The following is a 22972-nucleotide window of genomic DNA, read 5'->3' as shown; positions in this document are numbered from 1 at the left end:
AAGTACAATTTTAATAACTTCAAATTATTAAAATATCAATCAAATTTATTTTATCGAATCAATCATATTACAATTTGTTTTGTCTACAATTTTTCAAATTAAAATATCTTAGACAAATTCATGTGTATATAATTAAACTCAACTTTAAGAGAATCAGTAAGCTTGTTTCTCAATGTCAATCTTTTTCTTACATAATCCCATAATAAATTTTAAGCACGTTGACAGCCTGATCAAGTTTAGTTTGGAAATATATGGGATCATTTATCATAGCTATCAATGCACTGAGAGAATTAATATCCAATAAAATGTCGGTGAGCTTGTGAGGCATTAAATTTGGATATATATTATAAACCAATGGAAATAGATATTGTCCTATTATTAGTCTTTGCTGCCGCCGTGGCAAATTGGATATATACGATATATCGGGCCGCCAAAACTGCTGGTTATATATGGAATTCATCATATTCTCTTTAAAAAGAAAAAGAAATATTATTTTTATAAGTGAATTAATAACTGACATATGCATGCAAAATAAATAGATAAGCCAATTTTCGATTAATAAATAAATCGCTAACTTGATATTTGTTTTTGAATAATAAATACTTTATTATTATACTTTATTATTCTATTTATTATAATTAAATATTATCAAAAAAAATTATTTAAACGCGTAATATTTAATATAATAGAGATACACTTTTAAATGTTTTTAACTAGGATCACTGCACAATTATAAAACAAGTCGGAAAACACATTCTTTTATACCTATGATATTTTTCTGCTTTATTAATATATTTATATTATATTATTTATATTATATTTATATTATAATATATAGTTATATAATATAAATTTTGATCTGTAGTTAAAATAGAATATGACAAAATATAATCACATTTTCACTTACCTCTGGTTATATAAAATGCAAAGAATACAAAATTAGAAATGTACAGAAAAAATTCTTGCTCAGTATATGATAAGTTCGCAAACTTAAATTCGACTGTCAAGATTGAGTGGATCGTAAGAAAAATTTCATGTAAAAATCTGCTCGTAGAAGCACCTCCTACATTTTTTGCCAATACCTGAATGCGAAAATAGAAAGTAGAGGGAAGTCAGGAAATTGCCAAAGGGACAGGGAGAGAGAATAAAATGGAGAATATAAACGGTATTTACAAAAAGAAGAAAACGAGAATTTTAATGAAATAAAAATTACATCTTTTTAAATTATTTATTTCTTACAATGTATACTTTGATAGTCTAACTAAAAGACAAACCAAATTATTTCTCTTATATTAATTTTTCATAATTAAATTATATCAATTAACTTATATATAATCATTTTAATTCATAATTATATTATTTTGCATCACGTTGTTATTTAGTTCAACAGTATTTATTTCTACTTGTCGCGTTAATTCCTGCACAATAAAAATCGATATTTGAAAACGTGTCTGTGCACACAGAATTAATTCGATGACGAAAAATTATCTTACCGCGTTAATTATATTTTCGTATTCCTGTTCGCATTGCATTATCAGCGCGTTCATCAAACCATCGGAAGATTCTTTAGAATCTTCCCGTTCATCCGGTTTCGAGGAAACATCGGTGAAATCCGATTCACCATGCATCTTCAAGGTCTTCATTTTTAATCGTTGTTCTCTATTTTTTGCTTCTATCACTTTCTCGCGGCGCGTCTCACGATCGAGAAGCTAGAGAAATGGACTGCCTTATTATATTTATTCCTCTATTATGTCTGTCACGGAAGTGTGATAGAAAAAAAGATACATTTATTTTTCAACCTGATATTTACCGCGGTTAACAGCAATTTATCATTTTTTTGATTGACTGTTAAAGCTTCCGAAAATTCTAGCAAATAAGTAGAACCCTTTTTATTAGCAACCGCAGCCAGTTGACCTTGTTCGTGAGGTCGTAAATAAGTCAAACTTTCATCGCATACCTTCAAGCGTATTTTGTTGTTAAAATTTATTATCAATAAACATTAGTTGTAATTAACTACCTTTATGCTGAGAACCGGACTGTCCTGCTGAATTATAAAGTCCCAAACATCTAAAGTCCCATCAATTTTAATTAAATAGTATACGGAGTAACGCGTAGCGCTCCATGCCCCACCCATTAAAAAATCTCGGTGACCTCTGAAAATTTAACATTGTTTAGCAACCTACTAAGTAGAATTTTCATTATTCTGTTATTTTTAAACTTACGGTGTCCAAGCGATACAGGATTCTCTGCAATCTTCTGACCAAATTCTCGAGGTCCAATCGCCGACTGTCAAGAAGTTTTTTACAAAGGTTGGATTTCTCTCCAGACTTATAACCGGGCCATATTGGGCTTTAAATCTCGTTGCAATCTTTTCAGCGGGAGTCTTACCTTTGCGGTTTCCCGATATTACGATACCTACGAAGAGCAAAACTATTTTCATAATCATCAGTATAATCATTACATAATTTTTCTTTCACGGTTCACGATTTTTTTCATGGAAATATATAATTAGTTTTTATTTTTATCGAATAATTATTTATCATTCTCCTCGAGCTGTAAGATCTTAGAATTATTTATCATTGATACCATAAATGATATAAATCAATAATAGATTTACTATACCATTTTCCAAGCCACACATGAAACGCGTTCCTATCGAAGGTTCGAATTGAAGAGCCGAGATGCCAGTAGCCTTATCCACATTCTGATTCTCTGGTTTCTGCAAATCTATTATCAAAGTCTCCGTCGGCACCTGCATCTTCCTAGTGTCCCACCATTTTATCTGCAAATAAACACGTATATGCATATGTCGTCGTCACGGTAATTGCGATCTCGTACGAAATCACACCTGTCCATCTTTCGAAGCGCTGAAGAACTCAGTACCAGTCTTGGAATTGATCCACAGAGTCTTATCGCAGGGATCTCTGTGACTAAATTCGACTAAGCTAATGTCTACCGCTTCTGAGCCCCTCCTGATGTCCCAACATGCCACCTGCCCAGTCATCAAACCACTTATCAAGGTATTGCTATCTTTAGGATTGTACTCCAATGTTAAGATCGGGCAAAAGGGTTTCAACGCCATATAGGGATTATTCGGATTTTCTACGGAGAAATTTCTTGTAAATATATCAATTAATCAATATTGATTCTGGTTGATCGTTTATTCGACGTACCTACTTCCCAGATATACGAGGTGTAATTGTTGCTGGAGGTTTTTTTGAAATCGACATTGCAGTAACTAGCCGCAAAACGATTACCCTGATCTGGCGACCACGACAGATGAGTGATCTGCCGTTTTAGTGTTAAAGGATCGCGATAAACATTCACCGTACGTGAGAAAGCTCTCTGTATCAATGGGGTCACCTCTACATCGGCAAAATATTCTTCGTAAATGTTGCAAGCATTATTTTGCAAAATGCAGTGCTCCATTGACTTAAAAATAAATGGTTTCGCATGAGTGCTATGTCATATTCGATAGCTTTAAAAGAGTCGACAAGAAAGATAATGTTTACAGGTAGCAGTTGAAGCATCGTATGAATGTACAATTCGTCTTTCTCGATCTTGCGTCTATATCTAACTGTCTGTTCTAAGTCTTTCATATTTATGTCTTTCGGCCACCCACCTTCATAATGAAACATTTTGTTGTCTTTATATGTTGCAGTAGTTGTATTTATCTGAAACATAAAGCTGTAACATATATACATTATAATAATATATTTTTCCAATAAATGTTATTCGAAGGATATTCATACTTCGTGAACTGCATAGACTTTACTGCACTGTGTAGCGTGTGTCACAGGATCCATTCTAACATAATTACTCATCAACGTTGGATTCGACTTGATTTCTATCTCCGTTTTGTCAAAATCAGAGAAGTTGCATCTCTTTCCAAAATGCATTCTTTTTTTCGTGTAGGCATATTCCGTATCCATTGTATAAAGATGGTCTTCAATATTATATGTAGGAAAATAAACAAATCTAGGATACAACTTGCAAAAACTTTAGTCAAATATTAAAATTTTATTTTTTTCATTTATTAAGAAATACTTAATGGCACAAAACATTGTTAAGAGATATTTAACGGCACAAACATTATTAATCCGCAGCGTAATGATATCATAAAAGATGTTGTAACATACAATTTTGCACAATTCTTGTCTACATCCATGAGAAGTGGATATCAATTAGGTAATACACACAGTGATTACTATGGTAACAGAGAATATATCGTGATGTGAGACTTAGATGTCGGTTCTCACTAAAACCGGCACTTTGGGATTTAAACCTTGATAGAGAATAAACATCGTCTTGTACGCTTGCGCATACTCCGCGCTTGCAGGCTCGATGTTAGACTTAACAGTAGGTATCACGTCCCGTAAGATAATTTGGATCAACGTATTTAAATAATTGATGCGCTGCAATTTTTGTATGATTTCATACAGCGACAGCAATTGCTTCTTGTTAGAATATCTTATGTTGTATGCTTTAGTGAAATCTAAAACAAAATTGAGATAAAATCAAACGAAATCAAAATTTAAATCAAAATTAAAAGACTAATGTATGTACATATAAAATACGAATTTACTTGTAAAGTGCTCCATACAGGAAATATTCCAAATACCATTCGACATCCATCCACTTGTCAAAGAAAGATTACGAGATGAGACTTCTGCAATAGGTTCTATATTTTTATCATATTGTTTTAAAGAAGCTTCCAGCTCGGTGGAGGTGGTCTTTGTGGTATTGAGTTGGGTCGAATTTAAATCTTCACTAAGAATATTACTAAATGCAGTTATCGATTTTGTTGTGTTATTAAACAAACAAGGTTCTTCTGATAAATAATCACGCGTAGTTGTATTCTGCAATGTAATAAAACAAAAAATTGAATTTATATAATTTCAAGAGCATAGCCCTTCCTCTTGTAATCACATTACTTACCATCGCTTCTAATTCTTTTAGAAAAGTGTCGACTGATTTTTTGTATCTACCCTCTTTAGAATCATTCAAATTACCTATTTCAGTTTTTAAAAAGGCATGATAAGTTCTCAATACCTTAACAATTTCATTTGGTACATTAAAATGTCGGAGTGCTTCGATTACATCTATCATTATGATACTTTCTTGAATAGATTGACGCACGTCTTTTCCGTGTAATGTACAATCATTCTCAACAGAAGTTAGAGCGCTCTTGGTAGATTGTTTCACCATTTTATGTATTAAATCACTCAATTCGGCAGATGCTTCAGTTATGGAGTTTCTTGACTGAAAAAAAAAACACGCGATAAAATATTACTTCCAAAGATCCTAAATATTCTATTATATCATAATTGCTGCCTACATTTTGTGGGATATCATTACTGTCATCAACTTGTATTTTATTTGCCGTGCTTATCTTTTTAATATTTAATTTATTTTTTAGTATAAAATTTTTCTCTTTTTTTGATTTTTCTGCAACTTTTGCAAATGACGTCTTTGACTGCATTTTATCGATTGCATTATTGCGCTTTATATTGCCAACAGATTTTCTCGTTACAACGGAAGTTGCTTTGTCGTTTTGATGTGCACTAGATCCTTTACAAGATTTATCAGAATTTTTCACAATATTTGCTTTTTGAGTTGTAACATTGCTACTCGATATTTTCTTGTGATCGCTAATTGATGCAGATTTAGGTAAATAAATGTTTTCGACTGTGTCTTTTCTCAAGGGTTTCTTCTTCGATGCTACATTAAGTTTCAACTTTTCCCGCAACTCTTGTGCCAGGATTATCGCTTTGCTTATTCCTGCAGCAATCTCCTCAGCTTCGCTTTCATTCTATCAATTAATGACAAATAAAACGAAATTGATCATATTAATTTAAACGAAAAAACAAATTATACGTAAGAAAAAATGTAAGAAATGAAAATTATCGTACTTTTTTACAATTACAAATGTTTTCATCTGTTTGTTTTTCTACGATGGTTTTCACTTGCCATGGTTTTAAAACGAATGCTGCTTCATCACAGTCATTCCTCAGTACTTCCTTCACTTCTTCCGTGATTAGGAAAGTGTTGTATAACAGTTCGTACAAATTTGATAAATTCAATGTACAGTCCATTGCTTTCGTATGTCTGCGGCCCTAGTAAAAGAAGTACAAATAAAACATTATTAAAACATCGAAAAATTAATAAAAACGAGACACATTTGCACGAGCCACTCAAAGCGTTTCATATACAAATAAATAGTTATTGCCCTAGAGAAGAGACAATAACGATAAGAGATAACCATAAATATTCATTTATATAAAAAAGTTGCGTAAAACCAACTGTATAAAGATTTCGTCATTTTCGTTCACTTGTCCAAACATATCATATCACAACCGCTGGACACAAGCGAGCTCCATTCACATATATATAGGAAAAATGTTAAAAATTATATTTATATGTACAGCATATAGTATACAGCATACATTTGTGTATAATAGCCATGGTAATAAAATAGACCATAAACCAGAATAGAATATATATAATCTTCATATATTAAGAATAATATGTATATAATAAAGACTTAATGATGTATATATATATAATTTACTTTTCTTTCATTTTTTCGCAGTATGTGCCTCATCACTAATTTCCTAGAAATTCAGTCAATTAAACCTAAGGGAACATTGAATCAGTTGTCTATACCCTAACTATATATATATATATATATATGTATATATCTAAAACCATCACCTGTCGTGATAGTTTTAAATGCTGTAAATCAGAAATGTGTTCATAAATCACTAACCCTCATAAAGCGTTCGAAAACTTGCTTCCGCTTGCGCGTTGCAACATGCAACGAATCGCATTATTAATAAAAATAAGGATCCTTTTTATAAAAATAAAAAGTGATTCATGATTTTTTTCGTGATTCTTGTTAATGATTCATTTCCACAATGTGGAATGATAAAGATGCAAAACTATATAAACGCTGCAGTTTTCAAAGGGTAAGAAAAAGCTATATCATAACTGCCGGATACATAGTCGATGTAATTATATCGACATACATAACGCAAATGATATTATCATGATATTATCATATTATCATGTAGATTACAATGATATTATCATATTATCAGTAGAAATACAATTTATATTATCGCGCGCATTAAACATTTCAAGTACATCGTAGACTTTTATTCTTTGTAATCTACATTTTAATATCAAAATAAAACAATTCTATCACGAAAGTATGCCATTTAAGCTGATATCGTGACGATAACCCTGTGCAAAACTGCAAACGTAAATTCTTAATTACAAATTGTACACTGCGACATTTAACCTAAATCTAATTCCTAAATTAACAAATGTGTGAAAATGCACCATTAAATTTTCTTCTTATCATTGTAATAAATGAAATATTGTGTAAAGCAGGAAATTATGGAGTTGACTGGATGCAGGAAATACAAGAGACGAGTCAATGTTGATTTTACTTCTTATAATAATGATTGATTATGTGCGTTTACAACTCGTCCTTCCTTGGCACGTCATCGTCTTCATCCTCTTCCTGAGCCTGTGAAATGAAATAAACAATGTATAATTCCAATATAAGATTACAAAATTCAAAAAAGATATTACTACTATTATTGTCTCTTAGCCCAAAATGATTACAATCTCTCTTTTGCAATTCAAAATAATTCTTTGACATACCTCTTCTGCGGATTGCCCGTACGCTCCGTTAGAATCGATAAATTTGGAAAGACCTTCGAGTGTCCTCTCGCCATTATATTCCACACCCTAGAACAAAAATTATAGAAATGAGCATATTCTAAGCACATTATAAATGTGATAAATGCAAGTTGAATAGATGAGAAAGACTCGTACCTCATTCGTCTCTTTTTTGTAGAGCACGATCTTGGGGAAACTGCTGACTTTTATATCTGCCAACTCGTTAGCAGTGGCATCCATTTTTGCGATAATCAACTTATCATCGTCCTTGTATTTTTCGCCAAGCTAAAATCAACATGCTCGATTAATGAAGTTACCTTATAATATATCTTATCGATGACATAAAGTATAAATATATGTATATAAAGATATGCATGTATACAGAATATATAACAAGTTCCAATAAATAAAATGAATAAATGAATAAAATAAATATACTTGTTCATAAATCGGCGCTAACTGTTGGCAATGACCGCACCAAGGTGCATAGAATTCAACAAGAACATCCTTCTCCTTATTGAAGACAATTTCATGGAAGTTTGTGCCGACGAGAACTTTAACTGGGTTCTTGTCCCAATCTTCCGGTAATTCTTGCGTAAGGAGGTGCTGCTTCAATTTGCCTTCTATGAAATCGGTGACGAATTCCATAACGTTTTCGGTGGTAATCTCTAGATTATCAGGCTTGTACTTGGCCATATCCTGTTCGAGCTTGATAAGCCGCATGGTAGGTATATCTTCTTTCTTTAAACCAAAGAACTCCAAAATACGTTCGTGATCGGTTTCATCACAGTCGATCGTCACAAACAGGACCTACGTATAGATATTTTAAGACATTACGTTGATTTCTTTGTGAAATAATATAATCATAAAATTAAATTCCATTACTGATAAAGATAAAATTAAATTCCATACCTCACCACGATATTTCTTCGCTGGCTCTTGTATTACTTCAACATATTTTTCAATATGACCAGCTTCTTTACTGAGGAAAAGTAACAAATGGCTCTTGATATCTCCGCTAAAGATCTTCTGTGCTGTGTCTTGATTGAATTCAACAACTAAAGGCAATGAATATACAGAAATAAAGTTTTGCACAGCTGTAGCCGTGAGCTCGCCATCAAAAACAGCTTTGCCTTCATCAAACTACAAAGAATAGATTATTCAAATTAGAGATTACAGAAAATAGAAATTAATTTGTTTTTCTCTAACACTAATACAATGCTAATATAAACATACCTTCTTAAATAACACGATCTTTCCATCTTCAATTTCATATTCCTTGAATACTTCATCAGCGCTTGTAATACCAAATACATAATCATCCACTGTGCTACCAACTTCCAAGAATACCTTGGCGGCATCACTTTCAACGTCCTAATAAAGTCGTTACATATGTATATAAACAGATAAGCTGTTGTGACAGATTATTTCTGATTATTACAACAGTTCAGTAACATAAAGTATTTTCACACTTCAGTGTTAATAGATAATAGTATTATCGATAAAACAAAGGATGACAAGAGGAATAATTTTAATTAACATACCTTAAAGAATCCAACAATGGCAACTTTGTGCTCATCGATAAATGCTTTAGCTTCGTCGACTGTAGGCAGGTTTTTGGCAGGAGGACCAGTCTTCTTGATCAGCCAGTTTACAATGTCATCTGCTTGACGACCACCAGTATAATCGATGTGAGCTCCTTTACGATAAAACTTGAGAGTAGGATATCCTCTTACTAAGTGTTTCTCAGTGAGTTGTGTCTCGACTGTTGCATCCACTTTGGCCAATTTGATTGGTGAATCCATCGCTTCTAATTTTTTTGCTGCCTTGGCATATTCGGGCGCCAGCGCTCTGCAGTGTCCGCACCATGGGGCATCTATGATAAAAAAATATAAATATAATTTGCCATATCTTAAAAGTGCTTGCTATACAAAATAATCATTTTTTAGTAAAAACTTGACGACAATAATTCTCTTTCATATTTCTAAACGTTTCAAAAATAAACAAATTCTTCATAATTATATTTACTTATAAATAGCATGACTAGATCCAAGTATTATTACTCAGATTTTTCTTAAATCTGAGTAATAATACTTGGATCTAGTTCTTAAATCAATTCTTATAAAAAAATGAAAATTGTTTAAAAAAATTGATAAAATAAGAATAAAAGAAGAAACAATAAAAAAAAATGTAATGTAATTTTGTACATTGAAGCATTTCAAAGATTAACTTGTTAATGTCAAATTATTTGATTACCATATGGTACCTAACATCAAGGTCAACAATGTGGCAAATAACAATCTAAAATTGATAAGCCGGGTATTAGATTATCACTCCAATAAAAAAAATGTGATTGAATGTATCCTGTAATTCATACAAATTGAACGGTATCATTTATAGATATTGCGTCCGGCAATCGACACCATCGTCATCATCATTAAGATTATCGCGTCATCCTAATGTGCCGTCATTCTCGGTCTTATAATTGCCGGGCGATTTGCAAGCCGTATACAACCACGTATAACGGTAAAAAAAAAAATCCGCCGAAGGTGGGAGAAGTCGTCTTATCTTCTGCAGCTGCACTTTCTTACACCCTTCGCACTCGGCCGAGCAAACGCAGCCGCATGGAAAGACGAGGCGTAGAAAAGTCAAGGAGAAAAATGTTAGAAACTGATCGAGTAGGCCGCGAGAGGCCGAAGGACATCCGGAAATATCGCCGAACGTCTCGCTGTTTTCAAACGTTAAATATACTCATTGTCCAAATATGGATTTTTGTAGTCTCGAAGTGTTCTTTGTTCCTCTTTCTTTTTCTCGCATGATTGACACGCGTCCCTCATCATCCGGAGAACGAGAAGGGGAAATAAAGAAGAAGAAATTACGGAAAAAAAAAAGGAAATGAAAATCCAACTGGATGTCTTGCCGAAATGTCGCTACGGTCGCCGACCGGTCTCCTCGAGGATGCTCGAGTGATGACGTGTACGAAGCTCGTGCTCACATCTGGAGAAGCCGGCGTGCGGACGAGAATTCACAAGCTCGTGCGGAGACGAATATTTAACATAGATCCAGCCCCGTTGATGTTTTTTTCACGCTTCGCGCCGTATGCTCCGCGTTCTTTTCCTTGTTGTTTAAATCGCGGGAAACGAGAGATCGGGTACAAAAAGATACAGGCGAGGGGATGTAGCTCTCATCTCGAAGAGCAACAGATACACACGTACGAACTCGCAGCAGTAGACACGCGCGTTCCCCATGGGTGGAAGAGAATGAGGGTGGTGACGTCGATATACTCACAGAATTCGAGGAGCACGTACTCGTTGTCCTGGATGACGCTTTCGAAGTTGTCCTTGGTGACTACTAGGACACCCTCGTCTGTCTCGACCTTGGCAAGGGAGGTCGCGGCCAGGCAGAGTGCCGCCAAACAGAATCCACCGATGGATCTCATGCTTAATTGGAGTACCTCGCTCTTTCCCTTTGATTCTCTCTTTCCTCCTTTCTCGCGTTCCCTTCAAGTCGAGGCGCGAGCTGCCTCACTAAGTCGAAGACGTTGGACGAGGACGGGACGAGCCGGGAAGACACCGTTCGCGCGAGAAAAACGAGCGATGAATGAGCGAACGTGACGTTGCGTCGGCGGCCGTAGGCTGTAGATTCGCGTTGTTGGCTCGCGGCTTCATACGCGTGGCATCGTCCTCATCGTGGGGATCGCTGATTGGCTGATTCTCCTCGAGTTTTGCGACCAGCCGTCGGCAGTCTGTGTGCGCGCGGCCATCGTCCGCGGCAGGAATTACGCACGTCGCGTAAACCGGAGTCGTCGGATTTACGCGTAAAATATGAAATTATCTACATTCCGCGTAAATTATGTAAACTATGTAAACTACGTAAAACTGTGTATAAAATGTCATCTGTGTAAACAACAACCGATGAATCATAGAAGATTCATCTTTCGTTAGAAATAAATGGAAATGACAGGTTCCTTGATAAGCCTTTAATAAATAAATAGTTCTAATAAATAATCTTTCTTTTCAGTTGGAATATAACGTAGAGAAAAAAAGAAAATACGAACTCTGCAAAAAGTTTAATTAAAAACTTAAGTTTAGTTAAAAACAGATCAATAATATAAATAATATTTCTTCTATGTTCTACTTTTTGTGCCTTTTATATTACTCTAAAATTAATAAATTATAATATTTTTGTACATTGCGTTGTATTGTCCAATTTACAATAATTTACATGATTATATTGTCTACGTTCATATAAACATCACGTAAACGTACGTAAAAATCCGTGTAAATATACCCTTGAATATAACCTTGAAATATACGAAACGATTCTGATATAAACGTACAGGGATTCAGACACAATAAACGAGAATAAAGAATTCAAAATAAAGGAATTAGGAACAGAAAATTGCATTCGACATTAATGAAAGGATATGTCTTGGTATTTTTTGAATAAAATAATTTCGAACACAGGAATTTCGGAGATAATTGAAGAGTATCGATATTATCGATTATTGATATAAATTTTTTATTTTATGTGAAAATTTCAAAAATTAGCTTTCAATATTTAATCCATTGAGAATTTTATTATGCGAGGATTATTTTTAAATCATTTCTCACATTGATCAAGCATACAAAGATGAAAATCATTTCGATTTTTATATTTCTAATCATTACATCGTTTGATTAATATACGCGTATCGAATAGTATATATATATATATATATATATATATATATATATATATATATATATATATTTATACTAAATTAATTTAGTTTGATGATATAAACAATAGCCAACCAATATGCAATACGTATAAAAAAATATATCAAATAAATGACATTCATACTCGTTTACATTATAAAATTAATTTAATATGAATATAATAATTAGTGTATCAAACGACCGATATATGAAATAGGCTATTATAGCTTTATCGATAAAGAGCCACGCGATCCTATCGAGTGTGCTCGATTGTTATGTCAAAATCACGTGGCGTCATGATGGCGACGTACGGCGTTAGACTTTGGCGATTTAACGATGTGGTCGAAAATAAGAAAGAAATTAACGAACGAGCTCGACCGTGAAGACCATAGAATTCGTAAACATTGCAGAGAATGGTGGATTATATTCAGATAACTTGAATCCCAGTTCGATCAAATTGGAGGATCATAATCGTAATTTCCGTTGACGTTTGCTGCAATTGCACGGTTGAAGTAATGGCAAAATGACAAGCACAGCTGACAAGAATGTTGCGAGGAAAGCGTGTACCGAGATCGGATCGTCGAGAAAACGGCGCAACGATCGTTTCCTCAAAATGCGATTCAAGGTGCGATGCTAAGCTACAGTAGAATAGATTAAGCGATCAGTATGTCCTTGTATTAATAATCGTCTTAATTATCATATAATCTAAGATAACGCGTTAAAATTGAAACATTGACAAATAGGTATAATTAGATACACGAAAAAAATGTAATTTTTTTTTTTAACTACACATAAACAATGAGTATTTAAAAAAATGAATATTAGAGAGATAAAGATATCAATATGTAAAGATCAATGTCAAAAATGTTATTGTTTTTCGTATTCAATATCGTTACTTTTTTTTATCAGTATCACACGTACAAAATACGTACGTACTTTTCCTATCTCTTGGTAGAACTTCTGAATTATAGAATATTGTAAATCGAGTAGAAAAAATTTTTTAAACGATGTTTAATTTTGAGGATTGAGCATAGATCACTCATTGCAGTAATAATAATACAGGCGTCTTGATGGTACAAGATTATGGATTATGTAATTGACGTGTTAAGACACAAATTCCCGAAATAAATGTAGTTGCGAGACTGTAATATTGGTCGGTCGTGACGCGCTTCATTATTCAAGTGTGGCAAGCGTCGCGGGCACGAAGCGTCGGTTCACGATTTATTTACGTGCATTAATCTCCGGTTTAACTCGAGACATTACACGGTGTATTAGCGAGTCTGTTATGGTACATGGTGCAATAAGTGAGATATAATGAGCTTATGCCGTGTGTATATGTATTAAATATTAAAATCAATTAATAATGAAACTGTATGATGATCTTTCATAATTCATAATATGAACAATTGATGATTATATAATTATCAGTTATATAACACTCCAACTAAAAAAAAAAAAAAAAAAAAAAAAATACATATTTTTATCTCTTTTTATGTGTTCCAAGAGGGCGATGTACAAAGTAACGTCGGAGATACATTCAGAAAATTATCATATCTCTGAGAAGCTTGGTAGTGGCAGTAAGTTGTGTTGAATGAATAATATGCTTGAATTTGCAAATAATATTTATATCTTCACATTTTAATATACAGCAATTGATTTCAGATGCGGTAACTAAATTCACTTTTAAATGTCCATCTTACATGATTGACGCGGAATCCACAGCCGGACCACTAAATTATGACAGTGATGATGATCTAGATGTAGATAGAGATAGAGATGGAGTCATTTTAATAGGTATAAAATTAATTCTCGTGTATAATTCTTGTATAACACATTCAATAAATCGTGTTTATAGAGCACAGCATATCTACAGAGCTGAACTTAGTCGGTTTGCAAGTATGGAGAGGCGCTTTCTTGCTAGCTGACTACATCTTGTCGCATCCCGACTCGTTTAGAAATCAAATAATTCTGGAATTAGGATCTGGCGTTGGTTTAACCAGCATCATAGCGAGTTATTTAGCAAAACAAATCATTTGCACCGGTAATGCAAATAGTTTAAGTTCAAGTTGAAAAATACGAAGTTGAAAAATACTTTCTATTTATCTGAATATTCCAGATATCAATGTGGGTGGTATATTAAATTTAATTGAACGGAATTTTGTACGAAATTCTATGTACGTTAAATCCGGTTTTCATATCGAAGAAGTAAACTTTTTAAATTTGGAATGGCCGAAAAAATTAGAAGAGAGATTACAAAGTGCGAGCGTCATATTAGCCGCGGATGGTAAACTTAATAAGCCTACATTTTAACAAGTAAATAGTGAAAAAATAAAGAATAATTATTTTTTTTTAATTTATAGTGATCTACGATGACAAAATTACAGATGGATTTGTCCGTACATTGACAAAACTTTTGTATACGAAGAAGAAAAAGATGGTTTACGTCGCTCTCGAAAAGAGATATGTCTTTACTATCGCCGATTTAGAGACCACTGCTCCAATGTTTGAAGAATTTTTACGTTGTGTTGAAAAATATAAAATGAATTGGTCTATAGATTATATAAATATAGATTTTCCGCATTATTTTAAATATGATAGAGTCAAACATTTGGTTTTAATGAAGATACAAAATAATACAAAATCTATTGCAGATGTATAGCGAATTTTTTAATTAGGTATGTGAGTATAATATATTACGATAACATAATACGTAATATATTATTGTAATTATAAAATATGTTAGTATTACAAAGATAGCTTAAATTTGCCACATAGAATAAGAAAGCAAGATTCCTGTAAATGTATAGTAAATGTATAATAAAATATAATATCACAATTAATGTAAGCTATAAAAAATAATAGTTACTTAAAACAAATTTTGTAAACATTATTTTTGTCAATATATACATAAAACGTCAAATAATAAAAATTTAGTACAATTTATAAATAGGATTTAATTTAAGAAATCCCTTTTTTTAATCCTTAGAGCACCATTTCACGTAATGAATGAGAAATTATAATCTAGGATTAATAGAAGAAAAAAAAAAAAGACCATGAAGAGACCATGATAAAAATGACAGCTATAGAATATATATTTCTCACGTCCACATATTTATTTCATCATTTAATCTCCTATTTACAACCTATCATAGATAATATTATTGGACAGTGAATTGGAAGTCGCTCGAAGAGAACGATAATTCCGTTGAACTTAAATGCCTCGACGGCATATCCTAAGATTAAAAAATTTCATAGACTACCTATAATATAAAGAAGACAGTATATATAAAGGAATGTAAACGCTTCTTCGAACGACTACGGCAGTAAAAGTTGTATATGTTACACGCAAATTTATAACATTTCTAATATGATATACTAGAGGTCTGAATCACACTTGCAATGACGATCACTAAAGAATAAATCGAATATACGAATGATTAATCTCGTTAATTTAAATCGAGTATAATAATTTCGTGATTTTTTTTTTAGGAATAACGAATAATAATATTCAATATTTCCTAAATATTGTTGATCGTCATTCTGCGAATTCAGGCCTACGCTTGGTTTGGTAAAAGGCACTTTCACTCTACCGATCCGTCTCGATGTAGAAAATGTAAAGTATAATTTACAGCCTCACAGGTTTTTTTCTTATATTTTTGTATATATGCGTATGTCTGTGTATAATATATATACGCGCGTTTGAAATCTCAGAAATTCTAAACGGTTATACCGTAGCATTTTTTCATCACTTAGCATATTCAATCCGGAAACAATCAAATTTAAAATGATAAAAAAATCTGTAAAATTTGGCTACAATTAATCTGCTTATAAAGTATGCGTTTTGTTATATAAAAGATAAGAGAATTTATCTCGATTGTAGAAAGACGTTTCGTATAATCGCGGTCTTGCCTTGCAAGCAGAATGTAGAACTAGAAATTCTTTCTTATGCTATATAGCCAAAATCGAATATAGCCAAAATCATTTCTAGAAATTAATTCTTAAAAATCCTGAGATCGTTTGTTTTTCGTCTTTCCGTTATAATATGAAATTACGATAATAACATAACGATATGCGCTTGATAAAATCATTTTTCATTATTTCTGGAATAAGCTGCTTTTGACTCGCTATGAGTTTTTATAAATCTGTCGTATAGATATAGATATTGCAGAATTTATCAAAAATGCTACGCAAATAAAAACTTTAAAAAAAGTGAAATAATAAAAAAAAACCGCCACTGACTAGAAAAAGAGAAATAAGTATGATAAAAATCGTGTTGCAAGAAGCATTGTACTTTATTGTTCGCGATCGGAATCATCGACACAGAGACAAGTAGGATAAAAAATCATTCGCCGGACTTTCTTCCCTTCTTTCTTCCCCTATTATCTCTTTTCTCGATTCGTTTTCAATAATCAATTGCATAAGCTTTAAATTAAATCTCAAAAATCGCACTAACAGCTAAAACAATAATTATTTATTTAATAATGTCAATTGCATAATCATCTATATTACTTGCAACAAATACTGTACAAAAAAAAGAAAATGCAATTTGCATTAGAAACGCGCGAAATCGATCTTACTGTACTACTGATGAGTAGCTACTGGAAGCTACCTCCGTTCGGGGACGGCTTCTGGCTAGCGGCTGCAGCGACGCTATCGTTGTTCGTCACCGGTATCGCGCATCCAGGATCAATTTTTCGCTGGTGATACTCGCCGGCTTGTATCGATATGCGGCGCGGCAGAATCGCATCGCGTTGTTGCTTTCCGTCACTTGCACTACAGAGTTTGTACTTTTGCCGATAGATCGTTCAACAAGGTATATTCGACAACGTGCTTATACCCTCCAATTGGGTACACCGTTGAGTACAATCTTGCTTGCAATGCACCGCGTCGGAGAAGATCGCACCGAAATTCGCTGACGAACGATGGAAAGGCGAGATATGCACCAACAACGGAATTCTGCATCGAACTATTGTGAGTGACAGTCTTGCTCCTCGACAATGACAACGGTATACGTCATTTACGTTAGCTCCCGTGTTTATGTGTTAACATTGTGCACGTTATTGTGCATCGTGCTCTTGACGTTCTGCGAGTTGGGTGAGCCTAATGGCATAGAAGTGGTTGTCTTTCGCCTGGCGTTAGTTGACGAACCCGAGGAGCCATCGTTGCCGAAATTGATCTTAATGCCGCCAGCCATACTGACTTTGGAGATATCATGCATCGATTGTATATGCGCACCTGTAGCCTTCCAATGTTCCACCTGAGATTCGTGCGATTTCTGCAACACTTTACGCACGTCCCCGTCCTCGCCGCCTTCCTTCATGATTTCTTGCAGCTTTTGTATAGTCTGATATAATATCACCGGACTGATCAGCCCAAAATCAAACAGACTGCACATGTGCAATACGAAATTGCGATAAAGGTTCTTCATGAGCAATTCCTTCCCCTTATTCTCTAAGAACATTTGGCAAGCTAGTGGTATCTGGCAGTCTCCTACATATCCATGCTTCATTACGTGCAAGTTCCACATCTTCATCAGCTCTTTTTCGCCTTCGTTCACATCTGTGAAATCATCGATCATCATCATCGTCTTCGTTTGCAGCCATTTTGGATCGTTTTCACCCTCGGAATCAATGTCCATTTCTTTGGGATATATAGGCAGGCAGGTCACGGTATGATGATACAGTCTAAAGAGTGCAGATTCATATAATTCAAGTGTACATGTTTAGTTTACAAAGTAAACGCAAAATATTATTTATACTACCACGATTCATATCACGATTAATGCCTACCTATTGTGGCCGGTGATATAAGGCCTCTGACTTTCAAACTCATTCTCGTCAAGCTCCAAGAACTCGGACAGACTTGGTTTCGTTCTCTTCGGACGGCACACCAGGATATTCGTCACGCTCGTACGTCTGGTTGGTCCTGTCCTTGAAAAAGGTACACTAGACGGTTGTGAAATTAATTCATGAGGACTACCTGCATACGAACCATCATAGCATTCGTTTATTGCTACGTCAATTCGGGCACCTTGTGGAATTGGCTGGAAAGAAAACCAACTAGTTAATGTCATAGTGAGAATACAAAATTTATACATTTGCAAATATACAAGTTATGTATATATTATTATATATATATATATATATATATATATATATATATATATATATATATTATATATATTATTTATAAATAAATAACATAAATGCAAAATATACTTACCACGTATGTGAATGTGAATCGCGAATGACACAACTTCAAATGCTTCAGAAGCGAATATAGTTTGCCGCAATCCAACGAGCACCAGGGGCAGTGTAGGTCTTCGCAGGCCTCTGTCTGCTGCCGGCTGTTATTGTTGTACAAAAATTGATACACTATCTGCTGAGTTCCGTTAGCGTTAGTGTCCACCTTTTCATTGGAGATACTCATTCTCGACGAGGGTGTTAGCGGACTAGGCGTTGGCAGTGTTGCGTTATTATTATTATTTGTGCTATTATTATTATGATTTACGGAAGAGGAACGCTCGAAACCAGCTGAAAAGATAACGATAAACGTTTACAGTGATATTTTTGTATGGATATTTGGCATGACCAAACATATATCCCTCGTTTATATAATAACTGACCGTTGGCCGATCGATTTTCCTTATTGTCACCGCTCGGTATTGGAGGTATCGGCATCGGTCTATCCACCAAACCGTTGCTCGGTTCTACCGTCCAACTGAGTCGGAATTTCAACGTCGGCCCTTGCCTAAACATATCGAATGGTTCGCAGTCTTTGATGTCGGCCACAGTTTCCCAAGAACTGTGTTTCTTAGGACTGGACCTAACATTGGTTTGTACTTCCTGCAAACCTAGCTCGTACTCGCCATCCGTCAATAGACATCGATTGTGCTTGTCATACACAGTTAGCTCCGAACCATATTGTTTCACTTCCTCACCATTGACCTTTATCGACCCCGTGGACGACTTCCGACGTTTTTGAGCTGGTTCTACAACAACGTACAGTTTGTAATATACTCCACAAGCCATTTATATCAATTCTTATTCCCACCTTCTAAATCACAGTTAGTTATAAGGCAGCCATTGTTAGACATGCAGTAAACCCTGAGCAAAAGCATATAAGTCTTCGCTGTGTGACCATTATTTAAGCTGAAAGATTCATTGGGTATGGAAATCGTGGGCGCCTTCGGTGGAGGCTGACTCTCGGAAGGATTGATTGGGACCTCGCTCGTACCGACTGAAACCTAAAGAAATGCTGTGTTTCAATCGAGAGTCGATTCAATCCAAAATCTGATTACACCAGTTTTTTGTACTATGAACTGTACTTGTACTTTAAACCCTATAACATCATATAGATATCAAACTTACTTGCATGATAGGCGAGCTAACGTCTTTTCTTTTCTTGTGGCAGATTTTTAACAACAATGTTTCCACTTTGACAGGATCTTGTGATGCCTCAACTACAATTACACATCACAACTTTAAGAAGTACATGAATTGTTTAGTTAAATGTCGATAGAATTCTACATTTTAAACTAGATATACATAAAAAAAAAGTTGCATAATGAAGATGTACCTCTTTTATCGTAAAATCCTAAAAACGTAAGGGTCATGAATCCGCGAACGCCGAGATTCTGTTCGTGCTTTTTCTTCGCTATTAATTTGTCCAAAATTGTGTCGACTTTAAATCCACGCCGTGACTTGTGACTTCTGGACATACGTTGCCGCATATACGTTAAGTTTCTATACAGAAATATCGGCTAAAAAGAAATGTTAAACTTTAATGTGCATCTATCGCCCAGATTGGTAACTTGTGTGTGGGTGTGTGATCTTCAAACAATTTAAATTTTCACAATATAACTTATACTTAAATTTTATACCTACCACACTATATAAATTTCGTACACAAAAATTTTGAAAATTATATAAAATGTAAATTTGTGGAATATCCTCAACTGAATCAAAAGAACATAACTTACCTTTATAAAAATGCTTGTATTACTATAATTATTTATTTTCATATGTTTCATTATGTTAGAAAAACTTTCATGACACCATATTTTCAAAGTTATACACACATATAACAGAATCGAACAAAATATAATTAACGCTTTGAGGGCAATGCAAATTAAAATTATAAATAAATTAAATACATTAAAAAAAAAACGATCTACTCACCGAAATTTGGTTTCTTGTGCGCAGGAATCGATAAATCTGTGTAGGTTCTGGAAAAATGAAACATTAAACATTAGAGAATGAAACATCAAGACATTAAAATAAATTTAAATAATAATTATATAGTAGACATGTAAATTTATGTGTTATTGTAACGAAAGACATTTGTTCTGAAACGAACATTTTTCTTTAATAATTTTTATGCTAATTTGCAGCATTACTATGTGTATACAAATGCATCACTTGCAATTAATTTATTATACATTTATATTCTAACAAAATGTAAGTTAAATAACAAAGAAAAAGGAGAAATAAACTCACATTACTTAACAGTACAATTAATAATTAATTAATTGTAATTATTGATACATATAGAATATAAAGAATGTTTATTAATTATTTATATTGAATTGAATCTATTTTCTTAATTTTGTAACAATTTAATTTCCTTTGTATTGACAAATGTATATTTGCTCCTAAATATTTCATTCATTTCCATGTTAGTACAGAATAAACTCTCTAGATGGCCTCAAGAATGATCATATTCTCGAGTTTAAAAAACATCTTTTCGGATATAAAAGCGATATAAACTAGGAGGAAGACGATCCTTCAATCAGGTATCAAGATGGGAGATGATGAACGGGTTTGACTCAATATTGTTTGAGACGCCTGCACCCTGTTTGTTACGACGCAAGCAGGCTAAACCCATCTGATCCCACATGTTTTTTCAATTTTACAAAATTAAATCACTCGAAATTCTCACAAGTGCTTATGAAAATAAATTAGTATGCACTAGTTTTATCATCTGGAGAAAAAGAAAAAAATCTTCATAACTAACGTACAACATAACGAATTGACGTGCATTTGAATGCGTTTTGATCCGTTAATTCTCGTCTCTCCATAATATTGCTATTTAATTCGCATGCATTTATGCAGCTTGAAGTTCTCCGTAAGTCGTGTAAAAAAATTTTATCTTTAATTTTTCTTTCCTTTTTTTTTTTTTTTTGTAGCATAAATTTTCCGCGAAGAAGCGGATAAGGAAAACGGGTTTTTCCACGGGAGTAATATTCGCACGACATCATTAATCGCGTGCATTCGGTCTCCGATCTGCAATAAGGAGAGAGCAGGATGACAGGTGTCCGCGCGTTTTGGAAGTGGCGGAGGGCGCGGAGAGTGAACCGACGCGCGCCACGGCTGGCGCTCCAGTTGATTCGCGGCGGATGGGGTTAGGTCCGATCATGACGACGGTCGCAACGGCGGTGGCGGTGGCGGCGGCGGCGGTGGTAGTGGCGGCGGCGGCGGTGGCGGCGGCTGTAGCGACAACGGCGGCGGCAGTGGCAAGATAACGACAAACCACGATGTTCGCGGGGGCGTCGCGTGCCCTTAACGGAAGGGTCGTACGAGAGGGGAGGGGGTAGGGTATCGACGCGGGGAAACCGGAGCAGAAGTTGAAGACCGCTTATCGCAACGGAAGACGCGCGATAGGCGGCAAAGAGACAAGGCGCATGGGAAAAGGCCGTAATGTATTTTCCAAAACTTACTTTCGAAGGCCTGCAAAAACAGCTCGTGATCGGCCTGAATCTGATCCATACGAGGTCCCTTCTGCCCATCGAGATCCTTCTCCCGCTTCTTCGGCGGCATTTTCGCGCGTTCCTCCGTCAACGACCAGCTCCCCCGCGGTAACACCAACTTCTCACTCTCGGTCGCGCGAAAGTTGCGACGCGACAACGACACAACACCCGCCCCGCGCGAAAACTGCGGCGCTCCGGCGGCCCCACGGCGACTGATGCGCCCCCTCGCGACGCGCCATATATTCCATGAGTATCCTGTCGTGAACTTGACGATAATTTGTGATAGACGGACTCCGTCGAACGAGTGCTGTGAAGACCTCTGGCGGAATTCGCGATACAGTATAACCAAACAGGTTACCGAAAAATCATGGTTTGCACAGATTTATAGCGAACTTCATCACCCACATTACATCGGATTAATGCATTAAATGCTGCTATACATGAAATTATTCAAATACAAAAGTGCATAAACATTTTAAACAATTATCTGAATACTCACAATGATTTTAAGCCACCTTTTTATGTTGATTTTCGACACTTATTTTCAGCGTCAAAATAGATCACACGATAAAAACTCGCCATTCAAATTTCGGGAACGTTCTCTTTGACCACGTGCAATTGAATACAATTACTTACAGCGGATGACGCTCGATTGTCCATTTTGTTGATTGGCTAATTTAAAATAAAATTTTTTGATTGGTTGATTTAGTGGAAAATTTCCAAGGATCTATTGTAAAATATCCATAGATTTAGACCAATTACGTTGACTTAATTTGAATTAATTAATTGTTGTATTCTAATGATTACGACTAATATATCGCTGTGATCAATGAGA

The 22972-nt window shown here is 34.6% G+C and overlaps 5 protein-coding genes across 9 annotated transcripts; 1 reads left to right on the top strand and 4 right to left on the bottom strand.

The window, feature by feature from the left end:
* Positions 1 to 1168: 1168 nt before the first annotated feature.
* On the bottom strand, positions 1169 to 3932 carry LOC105422945 (dynein, axonemal, intermediate chain 2). Of its 3 annotated transcripts, none has more exons than XM_025217280.2 (10): positions 3753 to 3932; positions 3513 to 3674; positions 3174 to 3432; positions 2849 to 3102; positions 2623 to 2782; positions 2223 to 2415; positions 2018 to 2153; positions 1811 to 1957; positions 1494 to 1709; positions 1169 to 1418 (listed from the first exon to the last, which is right to left on the bottom strand). In XM_025217280.2, the coding sequence occupies exons 1-10, from the start codon at positions 3930 to 3932 to the stop codon at positions 1341 to 1343; spliced, it is 1785 nt and encodes a 594-aa protein (XP_025073065.2). In that variant the 3' UTR covers positions 1169 to 1340. The 3 variants fall into 3 exon arrangements, with proteins under 3 accessions (XP_025073065.2, XP_011630831.2, XP_088939799.1); XM_011632529.2 differs by having other exon boundaries at positions 3513 to 3687; positions 3753 to 3910; XM_089083673.1 differs by lacking the exon at positions 1811 to 1957.
* An 80-nt stretch (positions 3933 to 4012) lies between these two features.
* LOC105422944 (uncharacterized) lies at positions 4013 to 6116 on the bottom strand. Its single transcript, XM_011632527.2, has 5 exons — positions 5913 to 6116; positions 5339 to 5812; positions 4939 to 5262; positions 4586 to 4859; positions 4013 to 4495 (listed from the first exon to the last, which is right to left on the bottom strand). The coding sequence occupies exons 1-5, from the start codon at positions 6093 to 6095 to the stop codon at positions 4242 to 4244; spliced, it is 1509 nt and encodes a 502-aa protein (XP_011630829.2). The 5' UTR covers positions 6096 to 6116; the 3' UTR covers positions 4013 to 4241.
* A 376-nt stretch (positions 6117 to 6492) lies between these two features.
* On the bottom strand, positions 6493 to 11364 carry Pdi (protein disulfide isomerase). The gene is made up of 8 exons (XM_011632526.3): positions 10978 to 11364; positions 9234 to 9565; positions 8926 to 9063; positions 8602 to 8832; positions 8128 to 8499; positions 7846 to 7974; positions 7672 to 7758; positions 6493 to 7534 (listed from the first exon to the last, which is right to left on the bottom strand). Exons 1-8 carry the CDS (start codon positions 11126 to 11128, stop codon positions 7484 to 7486), a joined length of 1491 nt encoding a protein of 496 aa, XP_011630828.2. The 5' UTR covers positions 11129 to 11364; the 3' UTR covers positions 6493 to 7483.
* Positions 11365 to 12656: 1292 nt separating this feature from the next.
* On the top strand, positions 12657 to 15336 carry LOC105422942 (methyltransferase-like protein 22). Its single transcript, XM_011632523.3, has 6 exons — positions 12657 to 13014; positions 13894 to 13966; positions 14052 to 14183; positions 14245 to 14430; positions 14506 to 14673; positions 14750 to 15336. Exons 1-6 carry the CDS (start codon positions 12913 to 12915, stop codon positions 15046 to 15048), a joined length of 960 nt encoding a protein of 319 aa, XP_011630825.2. The 5' UTR covers positions 12657 to 12912; the 3' UTR covers positions 15049 to 15336.
* A 143-nt stretch (positions 15337 to 15479) lies between these two features.
* Su(z)12 (Polycomb protein Su(z)12) lies at positions 15480 to 22363 on the bottom strand. Of its 3 annotated transcripts, XM_025217279.2 has the most exons (10): positions 22108 to 22363; positions 20570 to 20616; positions 19968 to 20151; positions 19760 to 19851; positions 19443 to 19635; positions 19015 to 19380; positions 18612 to 18922; positions 18381 to 18432; positions 18179 to 18314; positions 15480 to 18073 (listed from the first exon to the last, which is right to left on the bottom strand). In XM_025217279.2, exons 1-10 carry the CDS (start codon positions 22205 to 22207, stop codon positions 17425 to 17427), a joined length of 2130 nt encoding a protein of 709 aa, XP_025073064.2. In that variant the 5' UTR covers positions 22208 to 22363; the 3' UTR covers positions 15480 to 17424. The 3 variants fall into 3 exon arrangements, with proteins under 3 accessions (XP_025073064.2, XP_088939796.1, XP_088939797.1); XM_089083670.1 differs by having other exon boundaries at positions 18179 to 18432; XM_089083671.1 differs by having other exon boundaries at positions 18179 to 18432; positions 19968 to 20101; positions 22108 to 22352.
* Positions 22364 to 22972: the final 609 nt, after the last annotated feature.

The sequence above is a fragment of the Pogonomyrmex barbatus genome, unplaced genomic scaffold, assembly GCF_055798465.1.
Source record: "Pogonomyrmex barbatus isolate J1 unplaced genomic scaffold, ASM5579846v1 scaffold8, whole genome shotgun sequence".
NCBI lineage: Eukaryota > Metazoa > Arthropoda > Insecta > Hymenoptera > Formicidae > Pogonomyrmex > Pogonomyrmex barbatus.
This window is presented reverse-complemented; position numbering and strand designations above follow the sequence as displayed.

What these genes read in the sequence shown, in the direction of transcription:
- LOC105422945 (XM_025217280.2), bottom strand. Translation starts at nt 3,932, where the DNA reads ATGGATACGGAATATGCCTACACGAAAAAAAGAATGCATTTTGGAAAG. An exon ending in CATGTGTGGCTTGGAAAATG is followed by an intron (nt 2,416 to 2,622) that starts GTATAGTAAATC and finishes TGCTCTTCGTAG; the next exon opens with GTATCGTAATATCGGGAAAC. An exon ending in ATAAATTGCTGTTAACCGCG is followed by an intron (nt 1,710 to 1,810) that starts GTAAATATCAGG and finishes CCATTTCTCTAG; the next exon opens with CTTCTCGATCGTGAGACGCG.
- LOC105422944 (XM_011632527.2), bottom strand. Translation starts at nt 6,095, where the DNA reads ATGGACTGTACATTGAATTTATCAAATTTGTACGAACTGTTATACAAC. An exon ending in ACATTTGTAATTGTAAAAAA is followed by an intron (nt 5,813 to 5,912) that starts GTACGATAATTT and finishes ATTAATTGATAG; the next exon opens with AATGAAAGCGAAGCTGAGGA. An exon ending in GTAATGATATCCCACAAAAT is followed by an intron (nt 5,263 to 5,338) that starts GTAGGCAGCAAT and finishes TTTTTTTTTCAG; the next exon opens with TCAAGAAACTCCATAACTGA.
- Pdi (XM_011632526.3), bottom strand. Translation starts at nt 11,128, where the DNA reads ATGAGATCCATCGGTGGATTCTGTTTGGCGGCACTCTGCCTGGCCGCG. An exon ending in CCATTGTTGGATTCTTTAAG is followed by an intron (nt 9,064 to 9,233) that starts GTATGTTAATTA and finishes CGACTTTATTAG; the next exon opens with GACGTTGAAAGTGATGCCGC. An exon ending in ACAAAAAAGAGACGAATGAG is followed by an intron (nt 7,759 to 7,845) that starts GTACGAGTCTTT and finishes TTTTTGTTCTAG; the next exon opens with GGTGTGGAATATAATGGCGA.
- LOC105422942 (XM_011632523.3), top strand. Translation starts at nt 12,913, where the DNA reads ATGACAAGCACAGCTGACAAGAATGTTGCGAGGAAAGCGTGTACCGAG. An exon ending in TCCTCAAAATGCGATTCAAG is followed by an intron (nt 13,015 to 13,893) that starts GTGCGATGCTAA and finishes ATGTGTTCCAAG; the next exon opens with AGGGCGATGTACAAAGTAAC. An exon ending in CGTCATATTAGCCGCGGATG is followed by an intron (nt 14,674 to 14,749) that starts GTAAACTTAATA and finishes TTTAATTTATAG; the next exon opens with TGATCTACGATGACAAAATT.